General features: G+C 36.6%; 1 protein-coding gene across 1 annotated transcript; it reads left to right on the forward strand.

Annotated features, from left to right (window-relative positions):
* Nucleotides 1-18,324: 18,324 nt before the first annotated feature.
* On the forward strand, nucleotides 18,325-19,455 carry LOC114339400 (uncharacterized). The gene has a single exon (XM_028290051.2). The coding sequence runs from the start codon at nucleotides 18,325-18,327 to the stop codon at nucleotides 19,453-19,455; it is 1,131 nt and encodes a 376-aa protein (XP_028145852.1).
* Nucleotides 19,456-24,787: the final 5,332 nt, after the last annotated feature.

Consider the following 24,787-nt stretch of genomic DNA (forward strand, 5'->3'; position numbering starts at 1 on the left):
CTCACCGTAACATAACAATGGATAACTGGTTCACGTCAATACCTCTATGTGAACAAATGATGGAACAGTATCAGCTAACAATACTTGGAACGTTGCGAAAAAATAAAAGGGAAATACCTCCGAAGTTTACACAAAAGAAAGAGGTAGGCACATCCATATTTGCTTTCGACAGAAACAAAACGCTAGTTTCGTACACTCCAAAGGAAAATAAAGTGGTACTACTTTTATCAACTTTGCATCCTGATTCATCACTTAATGCCATTACCGGAAAACCAAATCTTGTGCATTCCTACAATGAAACAAAGGGTGGCACAGACACCTTTGATCAGCTGTGCCACTCTTACAAGACTTCCCGTAAAACTAGACGCTGGCCTCTCAGAATGTTTTTCAATATGTTGGATGCTAGCGGAATAAATGCTAGGGTTCTATTTTCACTTGCAAATCCCCAATGGAAATATGACCGAAAACACGATAGAAAAGTATTTTTAAAAGAACTTTTAACTGCATTAGTTGAACCGCACTTAAGGGAAAGACTACAAGTTACCAATTTGCCAACAACCCTACGTCTAAAAATTAGCGAAATATTAGGAGTTGATGTACCTCAAAGAGATAATTTTGATGTTAGTTTGCCTAAAAAGGTTAGATGCTGCTTTTGCCCTCGTGGAAAGGATCGAAAAACGAGTTCTGCTTGTTCATTGTGCCACAAACCGTACTGTTTAGAACATCGAGCTCAATTATGTTATGTGTGTCAGAACCAAAGTTGAAGTGCCTGGCTAAGAGTAAGAAATAATTATCTTGTAACAACATTTATGTTTTATTTTAGTTTAAAGGGTTTCTAAGAGACAAGTTTAATTTCACTGGAATTTTGTTTAATTTTTTTGGTCATATCTCCATATTTAAAAAAAAGTGCAATAAAAGTACTTGTTTATGTTTTTTCACGTTTATCACATCCAATGAGAAATGTTTTTTTAATAAACATATTTTGAAAATAAGATATCGTTACTTGTTGTTTTGTACTACATACCGCAGAAAAAATAAATAAATACTGTTTATTACTAACAAAAAACAATTAGGGTTTTCGAGACCCCACTGTGCAGTCTACGTGAGATGAACGAACTGTGCTGTTCTAGGGTTAATATCTAACAATAAAACACTGAAAACCTTTGTTTTCTATACTTCCACAAAATTTATTACGACTATGTGCGGCAGATTCGTGCAAATAATAATATAAGAATTATTGTGCATTTAATGGCAGAAGCACATAATTTGGACCACATACTACACACTACAGAAGGGTGCAGCTCCGGACCTGCATCCTTTTTGCACCAAACGATTGTCAATGTTCGGTGATTTTCGTGGAATGCAAGGTCATCTTATGTTGGCGCTGGGCCGGCAGGGCAGCTGATTTGTTTTAACTTGTTAGTCGCTATCATTACTGCGTGGCGTGCGTTTTCATGCGGTTTAATTGTTCGTGTAAAAATGAGTGAAACCGAGTCAGATCCGTTTAGCGCTAGTGAGTCAGACTATGAACCTACAAGCTCTGATGAAAGTTGTTTTAATAGTGATGTCGCAGGACCTTCAGCTAGGAGGAAGCATCCAAAGAAGAAACGTACCTCTGTAAAAAACAACACATTGAAACTGTTGTCAACATGGAGCCCACGGAAGAGCCCCCAGTTGTTCCTGTAATCAAATATAGAAAAAGTGACAACCCCACTCTCTGGAAAAGAAACGTGAAAAAAAGCTATTGCGGAAGGGAAAATGTATACGAACTGGAAAGGAATACAGAAGGGACCGAGATTAACTGGATCGAACTGCAACTGCAGGTACAAGTGTTTTCAGAATATGGACGGAAAAACAAGAAAAGTTGTCTTACAAAAGTTTAACAAAATAGGCGACAAAGATTTGCAAAATACCTATTTGGGAGGGTTGATTCAAACTACTACTATTCAAAGAATTCGAAAAAAGACTAATGTCTTTTTAATGTCGAAAGGCAAGACCGCACTTGTTCCCACAAATACATTCGAATACTATCCAAACGAGTTTGTAGACATGCTTTTGGTTCAATCCACGACATATCAAGGAAACGTGTAGATCGCATTGGTCAAACTTTTTGTAACAGAGATATTGCACCGCCACCTAGTAACAAAGGAAAGCATACAAATAGACCCAACCGAAAATCTAACGAAACACTCAAAAATGTGAACATGCACATCCAGAGCTTTCCAAGGCGTGAATCGCATTATAGTAGAAACAAACCCCGTCGATTCTATTTATCTCCAGATCTAAATGTAAAGAAGATGCATCAACTCTATTTGGAACTTAATGAACCAGAAAGTGTTAGCAATCCTAAATATAAACCCAAAGTTCCCTATGACTTCTACTATCGATACTTCAAAGAAAACTTCTACAGGTTTGGCTCACCTCGATCAGATACGTGCAAAAAATGTGATGCCTTAGATAACAAACTCAAAGATGTGACCCTCGACGAAAATGAACGAAAAGTTTTAGCAGTGGAAAAGAAGTTGCATAAAATTAAGGTCGATTTGTTTTTCAAGGAGCTGAAGGAGAAAACCACATTATGCAAGCATAGTGAACAAGTGGAGGTTCTGACCTTTGACTTCCAACAAAACCTTCCACTTCCAAAAATTCCTGCTGAGGAAGATTTCTACAAACGCCAGTTGTGGACATACAACTTCTGCGTCCATTAAGGTAAGACAAATCAAGCACACTTTTATATGTATGATGAAACTACGGCTCGAAAGTCACCAAACGAGGTAGTGTCATTTTCGTACAACTATATAAAAAATATACTCCCTAAAAATGTTAAAGTTTTATACCTTTTATCCCATCGAAACAGTTTATTTCCATTCTGGTAAAACAAAATATCCTGAACGTTAGTAGTCACTATGACGGACATCTTAAAAAAGTTATCTCAGATGCAGAAAAGCAAAGATTCCAGATTTCCAAATACCGAATTTTCCAGTACATAAAGGAACATTTAGATGGTATTAAAGTCAGATCCAACCAGTTACAAATGCAGAAGTGTTAAGAAGGCTGCAAAAGGATTGAGAGGTGATAAAGAACATCAAAACAAGGAAACTGGAATATTTAGGCCACATTACCAGAGGTGCGAAATATGAGATATTAAGGCTCATAATGCAAGGTAAAATAAAGGGTAAAAGATCTATAGGTAGAAGAATTTCCTGGCTGAGAAACTTAAGAGAGTGGTATAGTTGCAGCTCAGTAGATCTTTTCAGAACAGCCACCAATAAGAAACGGATAGCTGTGATGATAGCCAACCTCCGATAGGAGAAGGAACTACAAGAAGAAGAAAGTCAGTATTTACTTCTATAATATATAATAATATAATATATAATATCTACTGGCCTTCCGAGTTTTTACTTATTCCAAATCTTGAGAAACCTTGACAGCGATCTGTTTCTTCTGATATTCCTGTCTATTGCAATCCTATACCTGTCAAAAAAGCCAAATATGCAGATGTAATGCAGTTGGCAACACGATTCGTTCCTATGGACCAAATGGCTTTTTACACCCGCCTCACAAGTCATGCAGCCATGGCAGAGGACCAGAAAACAGAATCATCTGGAACGGATGATGACGACCAAGTAGATGAATGAAGGATGTGTTTGCCCGTGTGTTTAATTTTTTATTTTTTTTTTTCTGAATGCTATTTTATTGACATTAACCTGTTTCTTTTTACATATTTTTTCGTATTTGTGTAGTAGGCAAACCTTAGTCGTTTGATTGTTGTAACCGAATAAAAGAGTTTTTGTTGGGAATTTGTATTCTTTTATCTCAAAAATGATGGTAAAGATAATGATAAAGTTATTTCACGTGTTTGGTGTAAGAATGCAGGTCCAACATTTTCAATTTTTTTTATTTTTTCAAGAATTATCTACTTGAAAACAGTCTCAAGTATTGACTAAATCTGTTTGTCATCGACAAATCTTCGGGTTAAAATAAAAACTTTTATTAATAAAGTCTTTTTCAATCTCCCAACAGTTACCAAAAGCTGCATCCTTCTTACAGCAAACTCCTCATTTATATTATTGTACATATGCGGTATTTCCCATGTCTGGTGACGTCGCGAATACGATTCTGTCACGTAAAGTAGAAACTCAAATCGTCAAAGTGAAAATAGAAGAAAGAAATTGATCTCCCGTCAGAAGTAGATCGAAAATTGTATCCTTTAAGAAGAATTGAATTCATCTCCCGTCAGAAGTAGACAGAAAATTACCTCGTGGAAGGAAGACTTAGAATAAAGCCCCAAAAAGACAAGCAGTTGTGTCTCACTTCCCGTAAAATATAGTGGATAGTTATATCTCAAGGAACAAATACCCTAGTCCTGTCGCCAGGGGGGGTACAACGGCCTCGTTAATTCAGATGGACTTACTCAAGTTTTTTTTTATGTATTTTGACCCGTAGAACACGAATTTTTTGGGTAACAGTTGATCCGAATGTCGATAAGATTGTTATAGACCAAGAACTTGAGGAATCAAATAACAGCGATTTTTGGCAAAACAAAACAATATTTTGTATTTTTTGGGCCATTTTAAGTAAAAAATATTTCTACAAGTTTTTTCGTAGGATGCACAGTTTTCGAGATAAACGCGGTTGAACTTTAAAAAAATCGAAAAATTGCAATTTTTGAACCCGAATAACTTTTGATTAAAAAATAAAATAGCAAGTCTGCTTACCGCATTTGAAAGTTTAAGTCAAATTATATCGGTTTTGATTATTTGCATTGGTAAAAATTTATTTTTTTATTGTTTAACAAAGCTATAAACACGTAGGGTTTCCCGTGCTTTTACATGCGTTTTAACGCATGTAACGTAGAAATAGTCTTGATTGCACTAGTACCTATTCTACCTACTCGTTCGATTTTAAATGAGAAATCATAGAAACATCACTCACGCACTAGTTGTTTGTAGCTTTGTTTAACAATAACACAATAAATTTTTAGCAATGCAAATAATCAAAACCGACATAATTTGACTTGAACTTTCAAAGGCGCTAAGCAGAATTGCTATTTTATTTTTTAATCAAAAGTTATTCGGGTTTAAAAATTGCAGTTTTTCGATTTTTTCAAAGTTCAACCGCGTTTATCTCGAAAACTGTGCATCCTACTAAAAAACTTGTAGAAATATTTTTTGCTTAAAATGACCCAAAAAATACAAAATATTGTTTTGTTTTGCCAAAAATCGCTGTTATTTGATTCCTCAAGTTCTTGGTCTATAACAATCTTATCGACATCCGGATCAACTGTTACCCAAAAAATTCGTGTTCTACGGGTCAAAATACATAAAAAAAACTTGGGTAAGTCCATCTGAATTAACGAGGCCGTTGTACCCCCCTGGCGACAGGACTACCCAGAGTGTCTCGTATTTTTTAGTTATCGTAAATTTTAGTCATCTGGATTCGTATCAAAATTGGAGTGAAAGTTCTCGTTATATCTAGGCAAGTGGTATTTAGTTGGAGGTAAGAACATAATATATTTATGAGCTCACAATATAAAGGCATAACAGTCAACGGACTATTTTAGTGCGCGGAACATTTCAGTTCAGATACAATATCGTAGTTTTTTATCGTAGTTTTCGTTCGGTCATTTTCATTAGTTATAGTTTTTAAAATCTGTCATTTTTTACTGTTCTTTATTAATTATATATACATATTATTTTATATACACACACACCCCCAAACTTATATGGAATCGTCTGATATTTCTTACTATTTCGTGCGAATTTAAAAAAACAAACACACGAAGTCAAACAATATTTATTTTAAAGTAATTTAATAACAAATACATAACAATTAAATAAAACCATAAAGAATTTAACAAACAAATTGAAAGTAGTTGTTTTAAAGTCAATAGCATACAAAATTTCAATGTAAAACGAATAATGTTTAAATTGTTTTTATTTATTTTTTTGTATTTTGTGGTAGTCAGTGTTATCACCTCTAGTCCTTCGGTTCTCTAGAGAGGTCCTGTTGCACCTCTCCAGAGCATGACTGCAGATTATCAACATACCTGTGTGCAGGTAAAGTTGATTGGATGAAAATTAAAGGAGTATTTTTACGAATCACAATTCCTCTCCAGAACATTACACTTCCCCTTGTATATTTGTGAACAGATCTGACAGTTTTTGTTCTTACTTGTCTGCCTCCACCTCTAAGTACACGATTTAATGGGTCATTTGATTTTACACAAATCCTGACTTTTTTTGGAAATAGCACATTTTGTCAATTCCCAATGTTCCAGTTTTGGTGGTGAAGACAACAATTTAGGCGATCAATCTTGTGCTGCCTGGATAACTCGGGAACCCCTAACTGTCTCCTGCTGTATACTTCTTAGAACGAACTCTTCTTCTTATCGTTTCAACTGAAACAGTTACACCTGTAGCTTCCAAAAGCTGCCTTTGGAGCTACAGGTGAGAAATGGTTGGGTGTCTTCCAGCTGATTGGACAATTAAACGATCTTGGAGAGCCGTTATTACTTTTGGCGACTTTTCCTTGCTTTATTTTTGAGCTTTCCTAGTTCCTGTTACCTAGGATAGGTTTTGGACAGAACGCCCTGTATTACGCCTAGCTCTACAGCTATGTCCCTCTGAGAACATTAGTTGCTCCACAAGACCAATAATATTTCCTCGTTGTAAGTTCTATAACCCCACATCAGACATATCTTCGTTTTTGGATGCAAAAGTTAGTTTATTTTTTTCGTTGAATTTGCAACTCAAGCAAATAACCTATACCGTACCGAGCTGTACTATCCGATTGTCTGATATATTTATTTTCAATAAAAACCTTTATTCTTCGCAACAATAACAAGTTTTTTCAAAAGAAATAAATATTACTTTGAAATAAATGGTGATTCCATATAAGTTTGGGTGTGTGTATATATATAAGATGTATACAGGGTGAGTCATAACTATAGGGACATAGACTAAGGACAGGTTATTTGGACCAAAATATGGCTATTGGGACAAATATGCCTTAATAAAATGTTGCTGAGAAAAAAGATACAGGGTGTTAAAGTTAATTTTTGTTTTTCGTTTTTTGCTAATAGTTTCCCTGTATATTTATAAATTGCTATCAAAATTGGCATAGAGGCATAATCTTAGACAAGAAATAGTATTTTATCTACACTTTTACGTTTTGTCATAGAGGGCGCCACGTGGATCATTCCTGATGATCAAATTGAGTCTAAACTTTTTTGATGAAACTTTTTAGTAATTTTTATTAGAAAATATGACGTAACCATCATTTTTACGTAAAATTGGTACTCTTGTTTAAACATGAAAATTTCAACCGTTTTCGAGAAAATTTCAGTTGAAACGATAAGAAGAGTTCGTGCCAAGAAGTATACAGCGGGAGACAGTTATAAGTTCCCGAGTTATCCAGGCAGCACAAGAATGATCGCGTAAATTGGTGTCGTGACCACCAAAACTGGAACATTGGGAATTGACAAAATTCTTTGAGGTCGAGTAAGACAAGCAAGAACGAAAACTCTCAGATCTGTTCACAAATATACAAGGGGAAGTGTAATGTTCTGGATATGAATTGTGATCCGTAAAAAAACTCCTTTAATTTTAGTCCAATAATAACCGCTCACAGGTATGTTCATAACCTGTAGTTAGGCACTGGAGAGGTGCAACAGGAGAAAATTTAATTTTCTGGCATGATAATGGACCTCCACATGCCATTAGAGTGACTAGAGACATCATTGAAGCAGAAGGTATCCTTTGTTTTGGAGTGGCCTGCTTGCCCACCCGAGCTTAACCCTATGGAGTATTTGTGGGATATGCTTAAAAGAAGAATAAGAGCTCGCCGGGATAATCTGAAAAAAACACCGCACGACTAGTACAAGCTGCTCTTAAAGGATGAAGCAACCTACCATAACAAAATGTTGATAATTTGATTAGGAGCGTGCCCACGCAAACTGAAACTTGCATAAGGACTATATGTAATAACACTGACTACAAAAAAAAATAAATAAAAACAATTTAAACATTATCCGTTTTACATTGACATTTTTTATAAAACAACTAGTTTCAATTTGTTTGTTAAATACGTTATTGTTTTATTTAATTGTTATGTATTTGTTATTAAATTGCTTTAAATTAAATAGTTTGACTTCGTGTGTTGGTTTTTTTAAATTCGCACGAAATAATAAGAAAAACAGATTATTCCATATAAGTTTGGTTGTGTGTAGATGGGCTGGGAACTATTCTTACTGTAACTACCTTTATTTATGTCGTATAGAGAGCAACAATTTTGCATTAATTCAGCTAGTTCTGATTCAGATTCTGACTCAAACAATAATAATGTATTGCTTAAAGCTCAAGAAAATACTTCTAATACTTTTCCAAAGATTATTTTATCAAAACCCAAATTAACTATGGCATTACCTCAACTCAAAAAAGAATACCTGGAAATGATCTCACATTTTTATGGAGATGTCGTATTACCTCCTCGCTTCATAGAGATTTGCGAAAAGTGATTAACTAAATTTTATAATGTAGCCAACCCAATCAATTTTCAAAATGAATATCTAACTTCTAGCATTTTAGTGAAAATTAAAGGTGAAGCCGCCATAAATATTTCCTCATGTACTATAAGAACTTGGAAAAATTTAAAAGATGCTCTAATTAACACATGCAGATAAAAGAGGCGTCTATACACTTAGTATAGAAATTACACACCTTAAACAAGGCAATGAACCGCCTTTCGAGTTTTTCCAAAAAATACACCATCTCTTAAATCTACAAATATCTTTGTTGCAAACTCGGTCTAACTGTAACGAACAAGAGATACTTGGTAGCTATTTTGGAAATCTGGCTTTAAGAGTATTATTACGAGGTCTGAAAGAACCCTTAGGAACTTTTATGCGTACTAAAAACCGTATTGATATGAACACAGCTTTAAATGTTTTAACAAACGATTTCCAAATTTATACGGGACAAAATAGTACTCCAAGAAATCAAAACCCCTCATCATCAAATAATTTTTCAAATAAAACAAACCAAACTCATCTAATTATGTTCCACCGAATAATTTCAACTTCCAACATAATAATTACCAAAGGAATAATAATAATTATCCCCAATTCCCAAAAACTCATTATCAAAACACACAAACCCGAAATTTTAATAATAATCAAAATCAACATAACACTGGCAGCACTAGTAATGTTTTTAGAACAAGTCAGAACCAAAATGTTCCTAACCCAACTCCGATGACTATTTCTACAACCAATACCTTCATAAGGTAAATGTCCCAGTTATAGACACTGTCCCAGTTATAGACACAATACGTGAAATTCTGCAAATATTAAGGGTTTCAGTTGATTTTGTCATGCATACACCGCTGGTCATCCACCTCTGTTTCCTGTCATAATTAGCGTCAACTGATGTACATTGTTCAGCAGTGTTCGATAAACATTGGTTAATAGAGGAGGTGTTTCGATCACGGTCTACTACGACTAGTTCGCTTAGTAAAAAACGCTTAGAATCCTTCTTGAGTGAATAAGCTTATAAGAGTTTAAGGTGAGACATAATACTTGTAATGCATGTTCTATATGTTTTTAAATATATTTTCTCCAATATTATCAATTAAAAATATTTTCTGATTCTTATAATTCCCGAATTTTTTGTTTACCCTTTAGTGTCTATTACTGGTACAGTGATAACCAGTTATTGACACAGGTGTCGATGACTAGGTCTCAGAAGCGAAAGCTTTTATACCTCTCCTTTTCTAATCTGTCGAGTTTATCTATATTCCAACTTTCTCGATGGTTTCTACAAAAATCAATCTAACTCTGTACCAGTTATTGACACCCTTTTTTATGAACGAGTTCGTGGTAATCTAAATAAAATCGGTGTCTATAGCTAGTTCCGGTGGGTGTCAATTACTGGTACTAGAGATATTTATACTTTTTAATTATTCTAGGATGGCTCCAAAATTTAATTACAGTCAAGAACAGATGCTGAAAGCTTTGGAAGCCGTTGATCAAAGTATGCCGATGAAAACGGCTAGCAAAACGTTTGATGTTCCTCGAGTTACCTTGATGTACAAATTTAAAGGGAAGTCTCCTGTTAATAGAAAAATGGGACCAACAACTTTTCTTAGAACAAGAGAGGAAAGTGAGCTTGAAAGATGTATTTTTTATTGTGGAAATTCTGGTTTTTCCATTACGAAAGAAATACTGTTGCATAGCGTACAGATTCTGGTTAAAAATCTGCAAAGGTCAACTACTTTTTCCCGGCTATGGGAGCTAATGGTAGACCCGGCCGACACTGTTATGAACATTTCCTAAGAAGGCATCCGCAAGTTTCTCCAAGAGTTTCACAGAATTTAGCACCTGGTAGAGCTTCGGTAACTGAAGATAACATAAGGTCGTGGTTCTGTGAAGTTAGGCAACATATAAAAGGTCGATAGCCGTAGAATATTGGATGATCCTCAAAGAATATTTAATTGCGACGAAACAGCTTTTTTCTTTCTCCCAAAGGATCTAAAGTTCTTGTGAGAAGATTCGACAAAACGGTGTATAACTTTATAAACTGTGTAACGAGAAAGAATGTATTACAACATTGTTTGTTGGAAATGCTTCTGGAAAACTGGCTCCTCCAATGGTTGTGATGAATTTTCAAAGATTTCCTAAAAATATTATACAATCTATGCCTAACTGGTCATTTGGAAAGACAGAACGTGGTTGGATCACCTCAGAAAGTTTTTACGAATACATAACAAATGTGTTTTACCCATGGTTGATTAATAATAATATTTCACTTCCTGTTGTTTTATACGTCGATGGGCATCCACCCCATATTACGATGCCTTTAAGCCAATTCTGTGAAGAGAATAAAATAATACTTGTTGCCCTGTATCCTAAGGCACATCAAAGAAACATGAAACGTAAATCACGTTTCATGGAAATAAAACACTGCTAAACAAATAGACGTCCGGCCATTTGTGAAACTTTCCGAAAATAAAAATGTGTTATGAGCATGAATCACACTCGTTTCATTGGTAGGCGGACTTCAAGATTTGTTTAGGCGTGTTTAATTTTCATGAAACGTGTTTTACGTTTCATGTTTTTCGTTTCATGTTTCGTTGGTGTGCGGCTTGCCTAATCCAACTCATATAGTACAACCTATGGATGTTTCTTTTTTTCATCCCTTGAAAAATTAATGGAAAAAAAATGATACATAATTGGCAAATCGAGAATAATGGAGAACGATTAAAACGTGAACATTTGGCTCCAGTATTGTATAAAACCCTTGACGCTATAGATACTAAAAAAAATATTACCAAAAGGATTTAAGGCTTGATCCATTTAATCCTAATGCTATAAAATATTCCGAAATAATTAAAAAAGCTTGTATAAATGTCGTAAGCCAGCGCCAAAATATTGATGAACTAAGATCGCACCTCACCTTTTTTGAAAAAGATTGCCAACAGAAAAGTTGTGTTTGTTTAAAGCAACTTCTACATTTTGGAATGGAAATATCGAGGATACAAGTTTGTACGAGTACTGGAAAACTTTGGTAAATGATGTAAATCCCGACGCCAATAGTACTGTTCGGAAAAGTGTAGATGCCTCAGAGTTAAATTATATCCACAATAAAGACCAGTATATATGGCTAGATGAAGTTCTTGCCAACAGTACAAGCCTGGAATTAGAAGTCGGTGCAGATGGTCAGGTAAGAACATTAATAAATTTAGAAGATGTGCTTCCTGGCGATACTGAAGAAATTTTAATAATAAATCAAAAATCAACCTAACACTGGCAAAACTAGTAATGTTTTTACACCAAATTAGAACCAAATCTTCCTAACCCAACTCATATGACTGTTTCTACAACCAATACCTTCATACTTACCGAAAAAAAGATTTCAAAATCGATCAATCTTGTGTAAATACAGATATTGTGAATACTCCAAAACGAAGAGTAAAAAACCAAAGCGTGATGGTAGAATTGATGAGACATACGAAGAGGATATTTCAAATAGGTGGTCATTAAAATGAGATTCGTACTTATTAAAATGGTCATTAAATGCAATTGAAAGTACAGACAATAAAGCAAATGGATATGTATTCTGTTACTTGTGGGACGAGATACAAGAAAACAGAGGAGCGAATGAGATAGGTTTCTGCCTGTTTGATTATTTAAGAACTTTAAGTTCGAATCACCCAAATTAAAATTTGGATATCACTCTTTATTCTGACAACTGCGCAGGTCAGAACAAAAATAAAATACACTTTTGCAGAGCTTTACTTTCAAAATATTCGATCATTAACTCACAAATATTTGATCAAGGACATACCCAAAACGAGGCAGACAATGTTCACTCACAGTTTGATAGAAAAGGAGGACATTCGGAAAAATCATAAAGCTGGTCATATATGCACCCCTTATCAATACGCCACAATAATTAAAAGTGCTGTGAAATCTGGAAAGCCATTTACAGTCAAGGAAATAAACCACAATTTTTTTATTAATTTAAAACAATTACAAGAACAATTGGCGTACAACGTTACTGAAGGTTTCGAAAAACAAAAATTAATTTTGAAAGTTTTAAAATTTCTGAAAGAAGAACCATATATATATTTTATTATAAAACTTGAAATCTATTATATCCTTGAAAAGCTATATGAGCAGCCGATTGCTTTAAAAAAAACAAAAAAAATCTCACATATTTAGTTAGAAAGAATCTCATTCCTAATTACTAAGAAATTTTCTATAATTCTTTATAATATAAACAATCCAAAGTTTTATTATTTCAATGAGTCTGTTGTTCCGTTTTTTTTGCTATGTACTCTATATTTTTTCGTATTACTAACTCTTTTCAACATGATTTTACTGGTAAAACTGATTTAGAATAGGTTCTGAGATTATAATGTCCTTATAGTTGCTAAATAAAAATATGTTTTGTAAATTTATAGAATCGACTATGAGTTATATGTAAGAATGCCAGTAGGACAGCCCTTTAATTTTAGTAAAGTCAGATAAGAATTATAATTATCAGAGTTTAACAGACCTAAATTAGAATAATGCAATACCATTGCCTTTTCTTAATTATTAAAGTGACCTATTTTTGGAACTGTGCTAAAATTTATATTATTTATTAAATTTTTGATTAAAAATATTATTCAGTTCTGAAGCTACTAATGTACATATTAATCAACGATATTAATTTAAAATTAAAAGAATAAATATTATGTGCGATAAACAAAAAGAAAAGGTGTTCAATGTTTACACATTTTCTTCATTATTCAAAAGTGATCAATTGTGAATTGATTCATTGTCATTCTCTCGAACAGGGAGAGATGAGAGAAGGAATGGTGCGTGCGTATGGGATGCTCAAGAAACAGAAGAATTCACTCAAGACGAGGTACGCGAAAGTATGAGCAAAATGAAAAGGAAAAAGGCCACCGGGCCAGATAGTATACAAGCGGAGGTACTCCAGGCGCTAGCAGAACAGCTGGTGCCGGTACTTACCTCACTATACAACGAATGCCTAAGCGTACGTTCAGAGTGGACGAGCAAAGAGCAAAGAGTAAAGAGCAAAAAGTGCACGTTCAGAGTGGACGAGCAAAGAGCAAAGAGCAAAAAGTGCACGTTCAGATTGGAGCGAAGAAAGAGTACGAGCAAAGAGCAAAGAAGTGCTAAACCAGAGTGGGAGCTGGTAGTTACGAGAGACTAGAGTTTAGTTCTTTCCCACTGAAAGTTTTCTTTTTTTTTTTTTCGAAAACTCCTCATTAAAAACGTGGTACTTCCTAACTCGCGGAAAATGTTAGAGAATTCATCGTAAAGGCAGGTATACATATGCGCTCTGCTCGGTGTGCGAGCCGCTCGCGCGCAGCATTTTCGTCAGATTAGTACGTGTTTTCAAGTGGCGCACAAACGGCACGCACACGGCGCACCACAATCTAACTTCTGTCGGTTTTTCAATAAAAGCTTTGATGGTTCGCAATACGTATTTGGACGAGTTTGCGAGTGGTTTGTTGATTTTGGCACGCCTGAGTTGAAAATATCAAAAGACACATTCATAAATTAAAAATTAAATTTGTTTCTGGTGAAGCAACACAGTTGGAAAAAGCAGATATAATATTATAATTGTCACCGGAAAGCGAAAAAGATTTCTAGCTTCTGGTGAATTTAGTTTCTGGTGAAGCAACGGAGTTGGAACAAGCAGATATATTATAATTGTGTCACCAGTAAGCGAAAAAGGTAACGCACAACTTGGAAGAACCTATAGTTTTCAGGGACTATCTATTTCGCTTTCCGGTGACACACTTATAGTATATCTGCTTGTTCCAACTGCGTTGCTTCACCAGAAACGAAGTTAGAAAACTATAGGCTCTTCCAAGTTGTAAGTTACCTTTTTCGCTTTCCGGTGACACAATTATAATATATCTGCTTGTTCCAACTACGTTGCTTCACCAGAAGCGAAGTTAGAAAACTATAGGTTCTTCCAAGTTGTGCGTTACCTTTTTCGCTTTCCGGTGGCACTATTATAATATATCTGCTTGTTCCAACTCCATTGCTTCACCAGAAACGAAGTTAGATAACTATGGGCTCTTCCAAGTTGTGCGTTACCTTTTTTGCTTTCCGGTGGCACAATTATAATATATCTACTTGTTCCAACTCCGTTGCTTCACCGGAAACGAAGTTAGAAAACTATAGGCTCTTCCAAGTTGTGCAGTACCTTTTTCGCTTTCCGGTGACCCAATTATAATATATCTGCTTGTTCCAACTCGGTTGCTTCACCAGAAACGAAGTTAGAAAACTATAGGTTCTTCCAAGCTGTGCGTTACCTTTTTCGATTTCCGGCGACACAATTATAATATATCTGCTTGTTCCAACCCGATTGCTTCACCAGAAGCGAAGTTAGAAAACTATAGGTTATTTCAAGTTGTGCGTTACCTTTTTCACTTTCCGGTGACAATTATAATATTCTGCTTGTTCCAACTGCGTTGCTTCACCAGAAACGAAGTTCGAAATCTATAGGTTCTTTCAAGTTGTGCGTTACCTTTTTCACTTTCCGGTGACAATTATAATATTCTGCTTGTTCCAACTGCGTTGCTTCACCAGAAACAAAGTTAAATTTTTAATTTATGAATGTTTTTTTTATATTGATAACGATTTCCGAAGTGAAAGTCGAAACGTCAAGTAAACTTGATTTCAAACTCGAATTGCGGCTTATGCCCAAATAAAATAGTAAATCTTATTTTGTATTTCTCACGCCGCGCCGGTAAGAAGACAACAATGAAATGACCTTTTTTTACATTGGTCCGCATGTACATTTTTATTTCAGCTTCGAGATGGATGACGTCACTAGTATGTAAATGCCAAAAAATTATAATTTAAAAATAAAAATCGACCTGTTTCCGGATTTTTTCTTAAAATCGTCGGTTTACGAAATAATGAATTTATTCCATTTGGTTTTGCCACACTGTAGAACTAATAATAATTATTAAGTTACATAATATTTATTTAATTATAAAATTGCATAAAGTTATAAATTTAAAAAGTCATCGTCGTCCTTTGAATAGGGAATCTTTCGATCCCATAACAGGTTTCTTTGAATCATAATACTTGTTTCATAACACTTCAGCTATCAGGTTACCGAGATTCATTTTTCGGAAAAATACCAAAATAGTCCATGTAATGAGACCGATCCCGTCTGGAAAAATGTATGATTCGGTTTCTTTGTGGATTCCTATTGGGTCCGTGCGTCTCCCCTCTACTTACAGTCACGTGACATGCTGTCAAATTTTGTAAGGACGTTTTAACATTGAGTCTTATGGGATTATTTTGTTAAACTTGCATATTTTATTTTGTAGTGATAATAACGGAATACAATTGTTAGAATTCATTAGTTATTAATTTATACTGTAATTTATAGTGCAACAAAATATTTTCTTTTTCGTTAATAAATAGTTATTGACATAAACTGCGATAGTGAGGTTACGTATACAAAATTAAACTGATAATCAATATTGGAAAGTGAAGAATCTATATCAGAATAAAAGCGTTTTTATTTTCTGTTTATATTAATACATAATATCACTAGCGTGACACGGCATTTTTTTAAATGTCTCATTTAAACATACACAAAGCGTCCTGGTAAAATTTCAAAAAACCGCCACCATGAGCAGGTCGGTCGATTTTGCTTTGACACTTTGTTAACGCTCGGAGCGAATACAAGTACAGTTTCATATAATATCTTATCTACGATAAACAAATAAAAAAACTGTAACTCTTCGTCACTGCCATTCATTTCTATTCTACAATTTTTAGAACTTTGACATTTAAAAATTTTAATTTCCTTCAAACCACAAAACTGTCAAAATTTTTGTTGTAATTTATTGCTCATTATGTCATCACCATGACAACGCGAAAGTTAAGGATATTTGACTATATGAAAGTGTGTCAAAAACAGTGCTAAAAAGTAAATCCCATTTAAAATACATTCAAACTACTACTGGGAAACGGAGGTACACAGAGTGCTAGCAAAGAGCAAAGCGGCGAAACCAAACAAGTTTGATTTCTCTGCTCGCACTCTTTGGTCCATGTAGTGAGACCGCTCCCGTCTGAAAAAATTTTTGTCAATTTCTCATACATACAACTCATACTCATACAACTCTATGTCATATATTATTATGTATAAGGTTTTAGTTTGTGAAAACTATCATTATAGATAGCAGTGCAACCTAAAAGAAGATGTGCTCTGTGAGTGTGGAGAAATCGGCACTCCGGAGCACACACTGTTCCAATGTGAAGCCCACGAAAACAGTGAGGAACGGAGGGAAATGAGAAGAACCCTAGAGGGAAAGAATATAAGAGAAATTATAGAAAACGAAGAAGATTTTAACGTGTTAAATGAGTTAGCACACAGGACCTCAGGGAAACAGCTGGAATTGTACAACAATAGAAGAAGAAACAGGGCGGGGGACAACCTGGATGAACTCGAGCAGAATAGAATTAGAGTTGAAAAATCAAAATGACAAAAGAATAATAAAAGATTGCAGGACACTGCAGATTAAGAAATCTAAAAATTAACTAGATGTTACATAAGAAATAAGATTGAAAAAGAGAAATGGAACCTGGGTGTGTGATGAACTCTGAAAACTCCTTTGACTAAGGGCCTAAGGCTCACCGAAGGGTTGGACGAGAGAAATCGCACATCTAAAGGTCGGCTGATCCAACCCAAAAGAAAGTTAGGATTAGAAATAGGAGAGCTGTGGTTGCAGACCTCGTCTGGGGATCAGGAGGAGCGACTCACGGTCTGGGTGAGGACTGGAAGCACAGAATTAGTATGTAAGGATAGGTATACTGATAGACTAAGTTTAATGATAGGTTAAGAAGAGTAAAACGGGGGTGCCGGCAGGCTCCACCCGGGGATGAGGAGCTGCGCCTCACGTTCCGGGTGGAGGCTGCTAGCACACACAAGACAAAAAATTGTCAAACTCTTTAGGTTATAAGTTCAAAGGCCAGAAGAAAATGATAGGAAGTCTAAAAGAACTTGTGTAAAATTGAAAAATTGGAATTTCTTTCATTTTAACAGATTAAGGCCATTTAGTTTTTAAGTGAGTAGATAATAGTTAGAATTAGGAAAAAATGTTAGTAAGTAGTAGAAAAAAATGAAATCCCTTCAGGAAACAACAACCTGGATTTGTCACTAGAGGCCAGGTCAAAAGGTAGAGACTTAATGCAAAAAAAAGACATTCTGAATGAACACCCTGTATATTTTATTCATTTCACTTATGTTAAGATAAAGGTTTTTTAATTAACAGGTATTCATTTACCATAAATTGTTTAATCGTAATTAATTTAATTCAAATTCAATGGCGTTCCCTAAGTTAATGATTGTCATTTTTCTGGCCGTCGTAGTCACCCATACTATCAAGCGAAATGTCCAGTCATGAAAGACGACAGTCCCTCCGGACTGCCTCCGGGCCTATGTTAACAAGTAGAGTGTTAACATAGTAGATAGCGGCCTACGGGCATCAAGTGACCAAAGCATAGCATTCATAACCGAAGGTGTTCTTTTCATTCCCTTAGTGGGAATTGTATTATTTTGTAGTGGTGGTCAATAAAGCTATTTAGTGCCAAGTGTGCCACCTCCACGCGGTTAGGGGCGGGCAACCACTCCGTGGCCATTAGTCGGGTTCGTCCCGCAATAAGCTCCACGGTAGGGCTAAGAGCGCACTATAAACAATTTCGTGGTGAAGGACAGTTTGGGTTAGTTAGTTTAGTTGTTGTAGTATAATTTATTTTTTATTTTTAATTTTGTTAGAATGAGTACTAAAGATAGTACCCAGAATTTGCAGAATGAAGGGGAGGAGGATGAGAGCTTTAGCACTCATCTGAATCTCAGATTAAGTTCGAACTCGGCTGAAGAGCCAACTTTTGAGGACAATGTCAATGAATTAATGGAATTCATAAATAATGTTATGGACCCGAGTAATAGATTAAACAAAGCTGGGAGAGAAGGATTAAAAGACAGAATAACAGCAATAGCGATGAACATGGCCAATTTGGCGGGACAGAACAAAATTTTAAGGGAAGAAGTCGAAAGACTGAGAAAAGAAAGTCAAACGAAAGAGCGAATATCGTATGCAAGGGTGACAGCACAGCCTGCAGTGGCTACAAAAAGTGACAAAAAGAGTGAGCAAGAACGTAAAATAGAGATGAGGAAGGAGGAAAACACCTTGTTCATCACGAGTGACAAAGCGACGACCGGTCGCAAAGTACAAGAGGAACTTACAAAGGTATTGAATCCACGAACGGAAAAAATACGTATTAACCGTATGAAAACTATTGGTAAGGCCCTCATAATTGAGGCTGCAACCAAAGAAGACCTCGAAAAAATTAAAAATAATGCTAATATAAAAAGGAACTTCAAATGTGAGCTGCCCAAAAAAAGGAAACCACTGGTCATATTATATGACGTGAGCAGTTCGGCTAAAGAGGAAGACATAAAAGAAGACATACGAGCTCAAAATTTCGAGCATATGAGCAAAGAAGAATTTGAAGATTCCTTCAAAATTCGTTTTAAAACAGGCCCAAGAGGAAAATCAACCGTCCACTATGTGGCGGAAGTGTCCCCTGGGTTAAGAAAAGCATTAATTAGAGACAGAATTTACATAGGATTCAGTGCGATCAATGCCAAGGACTACATAGTAGTCCCCAAGTGCCTCAAGTGCCAAGACCTAGGTCATGTCGCTAAACATTGTTCCAAGGAAACCGCATGTAGCCATTGCGGAGGTGCTCATGAAAAGAAAGAGTGCGACAAAGCTGAACAGCGAAAGACTTGCATACCGTGCAAGGCGAGAGGAAAGGCAGAGTGCAATAAAGATCAGAAAGATTGTCCAACACATAAGATGTTGACAGACAGGTTGATTCTCAAAACTGACTGGGGTAAATAAATTCGATCGTGAAGATTGTGTTAATCAATCAACACGTGAGAATGAAAACCCTGTGGATGGACAATCTTCTAAAACACCGTCAAAACGATTCCGAGATCGACTACGATTACTTTCCTTTAGAAGGAAAAAGAAAAATATACCAAATGTCAATAGCGACAAAGACAAACCGCAGACAAGAGATGAGGGAGTGTTGGCTCTGTATGAAAATATGGAGGTCAACATGAGGCTATCGCGTCTCGAGGAGGCTTCCATACTGGTTGCTGCCTTGAGGCACATAGTCAGAAAGCTCCATCAAAGAGGCGACAAAATTACGTTTCCTGTTCCTGATGCGGTGGATAGAATTCAGCTCAAATGCTTGAACATACCCACGAACGCAAACGAACTGCTGCCACTGCTGAAACAAGTCTTCAGTAGGAGGGGGGAAGTCTTCGATCTTGAGGAACTTTACAGTGACTTTGTGAAAACCTATGGGAGAATCGCAACGGATTATACTCAAAAATGGCCACTGAGTCAAATACACACTCGACATCCGTAAGAATTAAGATGGGGCAAATAAACTGTATGAGAAGTACTACCGTACTTCATGAAGTACGGAAATTTACAGAAGAACAGAAATTAGACATTGTGTGCATGCAAGAAGCATACACAAAACAGGGAAAAATACAGTTTATGCCCCTTACATCACAAAAAGCGAGTATAGGCGATAATCCCATGGCGGTCACAGTACTGTTCAACAGCGAGATGAAACTTTTCCTGCTGAGGCAGTTCAGTGATGAGCACTGCGTATGCGTTGAAGTACTAACAAAGGTTGGTAAAATAATAGTTGCAAACCTATATTGTCAATTCAACGATGACATAGAACCTTACATAGAAAAAATGAGAGCGATCTTTCTAGCATACAGAAATGAAAAAGTTGTGGTTGTGGCGGACGCTAACGCGAAATCGGTATTGTGGAACTCACCACAAACGGATGAGCGAGGCGCATTAGTTGAGGACATTATTAATGAACTACAACTAATTGTGCACAATAGACCAGGAAATCCGCCAACCTTCCAGAACAGAGCAGGCGCAGCCAGTAACATAGATATCTCGATATCAAATGTGAAGGCAGCTAACCTGGTCAAAAATTGGAAGGTTGTAGAACATGCGACCACCAGCGACCACAACTTTGTTGTTTTTGAACTTACAAATACGGCAAATAGCACGTACTTGTCATCGAAGAAATACAATCTAGGTAAAGCAAATTGGGAGCAGCTGAAGGCTGAGTTCTTGCCACCGCGTCCTATACTGAGAGGATGCAATGTACATGAGGAAGCCAAGCAATTAACAGCAGCAATAAGAGCAGCTATGGATATAGCAATACCGAAAGTAGCTTCCGCCAAATCGGTAACAAACACAGCTTGGAAGGAAAGCCTGACGAGATTGAGAAGCAGAGTTAGGTTAGCGCGTAAGCGTTACCAGCGATGTGGAATCTATCTCGAAAGGCAGAGACTTCTGCAAGAATATAGGGATATAAAAAGCGAATATAAAAGGGAAATAGTGCAAACCAAGGCGAAGAGTTGGGAGATGTTCGTATCAAGAAATCTGGAGCTGGACATGTGGGGTGTCCCATACAAAATTGTATCCAACAAAATAAAAAGCCCAATAATGCTTTCAACTCTGTTGAAAGAAGACGGCTCGTTGACAGAGAGTTGGGAGGAATCAGCGGACATATTGTTAGATGTGTTGCTGCCACCTGATGACCTAGAAAACGAGACTGAAACACAAACTCAGATCAGAAGGGCAATGATACAGAGGTATGAGACGCCTGACGTGCCAGTGACAGAGGAGTTCACAGAAAACGAAATCAGAGAAAACTTACGAACAATGAAGAAAAGAAAGGCCCCTGGGCCTGACAATATTCACGTTGAAATATTACAAGCTCTAAATGAGCAAGTAGTACCCACTCTCGTGGCCTTATACAATGAATGTATAAGGCAAAGAAAGTTTCCCAACAACTTCAAACAAGCTGATGTTGTAATAATAAGCAAAGGAGAAGACAAAGATCCCACACAGCCAAAATCCTACAGACCCATATGTTTACTCAACACTATGGGAAAACTGTTCGAAAAACTGCTGTGTGCAAGGCTGAATCGTGTACGGAGCATAAACGGGTTACACCCTGACCAGTATGGATACAGGAGCGGGAAATCCACGGAAGACGCTATTAACAAGGTATATGAAATCATCGATAGTAGTGAAGGGAAATATGTTATGACAGTGTTTATAGACATTTCTGGAGCTTTCGACAATCTCTGGTGGCCTGCGTTCTTTGAAAGACTTCGGAGAATGCGGTGCCCTGGGGACTTGTACGGAAGCTTTAGAAATTATTGCCAAGATAGGTATGCGAGTCTGAGCTGTCCAAATGCCAAAAAGACCAGGCATATCACAAAGGGATGCCCTCAGGGTTCGGTATGTGGTCCCATATTTTGGGATCTCATGCTGGAAGAGTTGCTTGACGAAATGACTGTGTGTCCTGACGTACTAGGGTGCATTGCTTATGCAGATGATCTCTTGCTCATAATAGACGTTGATTCGAGAAGACAATTAGAAGGTAAAGCAAATGATGTACTAGAGCAAATCAGCAATTGGACATCGAAAGTTAAGCTTTCGATCTCACAAAGTAAAACAGTTTACAGTTTGATAAAAGGTAGGCTGGAAAGAGATCCCATAATAAGGATCGATGGAAGGCCTATTAAAAGAACTAGTACAGCAAAATACTTAGGAATCGTTATTGATGAGTCGAGGCTCTTCAGTAAGCACATTACCAGCGTCTGTGAAAAAGCAACGAGGTTGATGCATGGCATTGCGAGCCTGGCGCAGAGGGACTACAGGGTACCGTTCCGTCAAGTAAGGGTTTACCTTAGCTCAATTCTAGCGTCCATAATAGGGTATGGAGCCAGCACGTGGGCACACAGGTTAAACAACGTAAAAAATAGGGAAAAAGTTGATAGAGCTCAGAGAGGCTTCCTTGTCAGAATGACTGGAGCCTTCAGTACAACACCAACAGAAGCCCTAACAGTGCTCACAGGAGTTTTGCCACTTCATCTAGAAATAACTAGAAGGGGAAGTCATTACTGGCTTCGAAAACACAACTATGAAAAAGTAATCGAAATTCTGGGTGTACATGTACACAGCAGAAATGAGATAAACAATGAAATAGAGAGGAAGCGGCAGGACGAATGGGATGCGTCTGTGAAAGGGAGAAGACTTTATCAGTATATACCACGTTTGAATGAAATTCCATCATACTTTAATCCAAAACCTGGGTTAGTGCACTTCTTGACAGGTCACGGCCCATACCCTAGTTATTTGCATAGATTCAACCTCAAGCAGGATGATCTATGTGAATGTGGACAGGTAGGAACACCTGAGCATGCGATATTTGACTGTGACATCTACGAAGATGTCGGAGACCTAAGACAGCGATTACAAGCACGACAAATAATTGAAATATTGAACGACGAAGAACTTTATAACAATTTAAATGACCTAACAGATAGTTTCCAAAAAACAACTGGAACTCTACAATGAACGACGAAACATACGACGAAATCCTTAAAAACATTTTACCATATAAATTTTTAAACTTAACCACGTAGGTGGATAATAAAATAGTGAAATTTATCTATAGTAAACCTCATTGTTAAATGAACTTGAGAGTTGGTAATTGGGTGCATCGCGGAACTCTCTGGACAAGGTTTTGGACTAAGGGTCTAATGGCTCACCAGAACCGCCAGAGGGGAAAGCTATGCACTATGAACAATTGAAAACTTCAAGCGAGTTCGAACTACGGTAGTAGTTAGTAGACTAGGATGTTATGATAGCAGGCCGCACTCAAGGTTGAGGGTGAGCAGCTCACGTTTTGAGTGCGGGCTGAAATCATGACTTAGGGTGAAGTATTAACTTAGTAATAGATTCTTAGGTGTAGTTTAGCATTTTGTAGGTCAATGCTGCATGTATGAAGGTTTGACATTGCATGATGTACAACCTTCAAATAACTCTACTTTAGTTGATTAGGACCTACTATTTTATAGAATTAGTGTTTAGTTAATTTGTAGTTAGTTATTAATTATAAATAAAAATAAAAACTGTTCAGAATTAAATTAAAATGTTCAAAATCCGGCCAGGATTAGATTCCAGATGCCTGGCCTTAATGTAAAAATAAAAATAAAAAAAAAAAAAAAAAAAAGTCCCTCCGGACTGCCCCTAAACTCGTCAGTTTAGGGTGCCCTCGTAAGGTTTTACGAGGTGGAAAGCGGCCTGCGGGCATCAAGCGAAACAAAGGCAATTGTAAAAAAGGTGTTCTTGTAATTCCCTTCGGGGATATTATTTATTTTATTGCTTAGTTTCGAAAAAATAAATAGCTGGATAGTGACAACACACCACCTCCGCGCGGTTAGGGGCGGGCAACCACTCCGTGGCCATTAGACGGGTTCGTCCCGCAATAAGCTCCACGGTAGGGCTAAGCGTGTGTAAAAGTTTTCGTGGGTATACACAGTGTGGACAAATTTTATTTTAGTTAGTTTAGTTGAGTAGTTTAAAATGAGTAGAAGTAAGGTAGATAGAAATCATGACGAGGAAGAGGAGGAGAGCATTAGCTCAAATCTAAACCTACGTCTAAGTTCGAGCCCGGCTGAAGAACAATCAGTCGAGGATAAAGTGAAAGAGTTGTATGAGTATGTCAATACTGATATGGACCCAGCCAACAGACTAAATAAAGCTGGTAAAGACGGATTAAAATCAAGAATAATGTCAATAGCGATGGACATGGCGAATCTCCAAGGTCAAAACAAGATCCTAAAAGAAGAAGTAGAGAGATTAAGAAATGAAAAGAGACAAGAAAGAGTCTCGTATGCAAAAGTAGCAGCTCAACCTGCCACGGTGACTGCCAAAACGGAAACTGAAAGAAAGATTGACATGAGGAAGGAGGATAATACCCTCTTCATAACTAGCAACAGTGCTGAGACTGGTCGTAAGGTTCAGGAGCAACTAACAAGAGCATTAAATCCAAGAACCAGCAAAATTAGAATAAATAAAATGCGGACAGCGGGGAAAGCCTTAATAGTTGAAGCAGCAACTAAAGAAGATCTGGAAAAGATCAAGAATAATCGTGTTGTAAAAGAAAATTTCAAATGTGAACTTCCACGAAAGAGAAGGCCGATGATCATTTTATATGATGTGCCAAGCTCTGCAAAAGAGGAAGATGTGATAGAGGATATAAGAGAACAGAATTTTGAGGAAGTGAGTGCGGAAGATTTCGCAGAATCGTTCAGAATAAGATTCAAAACGG

Source organism: Diabrotica virgifera, chromosome 9, assembly GCF_917563875.1.
Source record: "Diabrotica virgifera virgifera chromosome 9, PGI_DIABVI_V3a".
NCBI classification, from domain to species: domain Eukaryota; kingdom Metazoa; phylum Arthropoda; class Insecta; order Coleoptera; family Chrysomelidae; genus Diabrotica; species Diabrotica virgifera.

Bases quoted from the DNA above. Each gene is read 5' to 3' on its own strand.
- LOC114339400 (XM_028290051.2), top strand. From the start codon at position 18,325: ATGAGTACTAAAGATAGTACCCAGAATTTGCAGAATGAAGGGGAGGAG.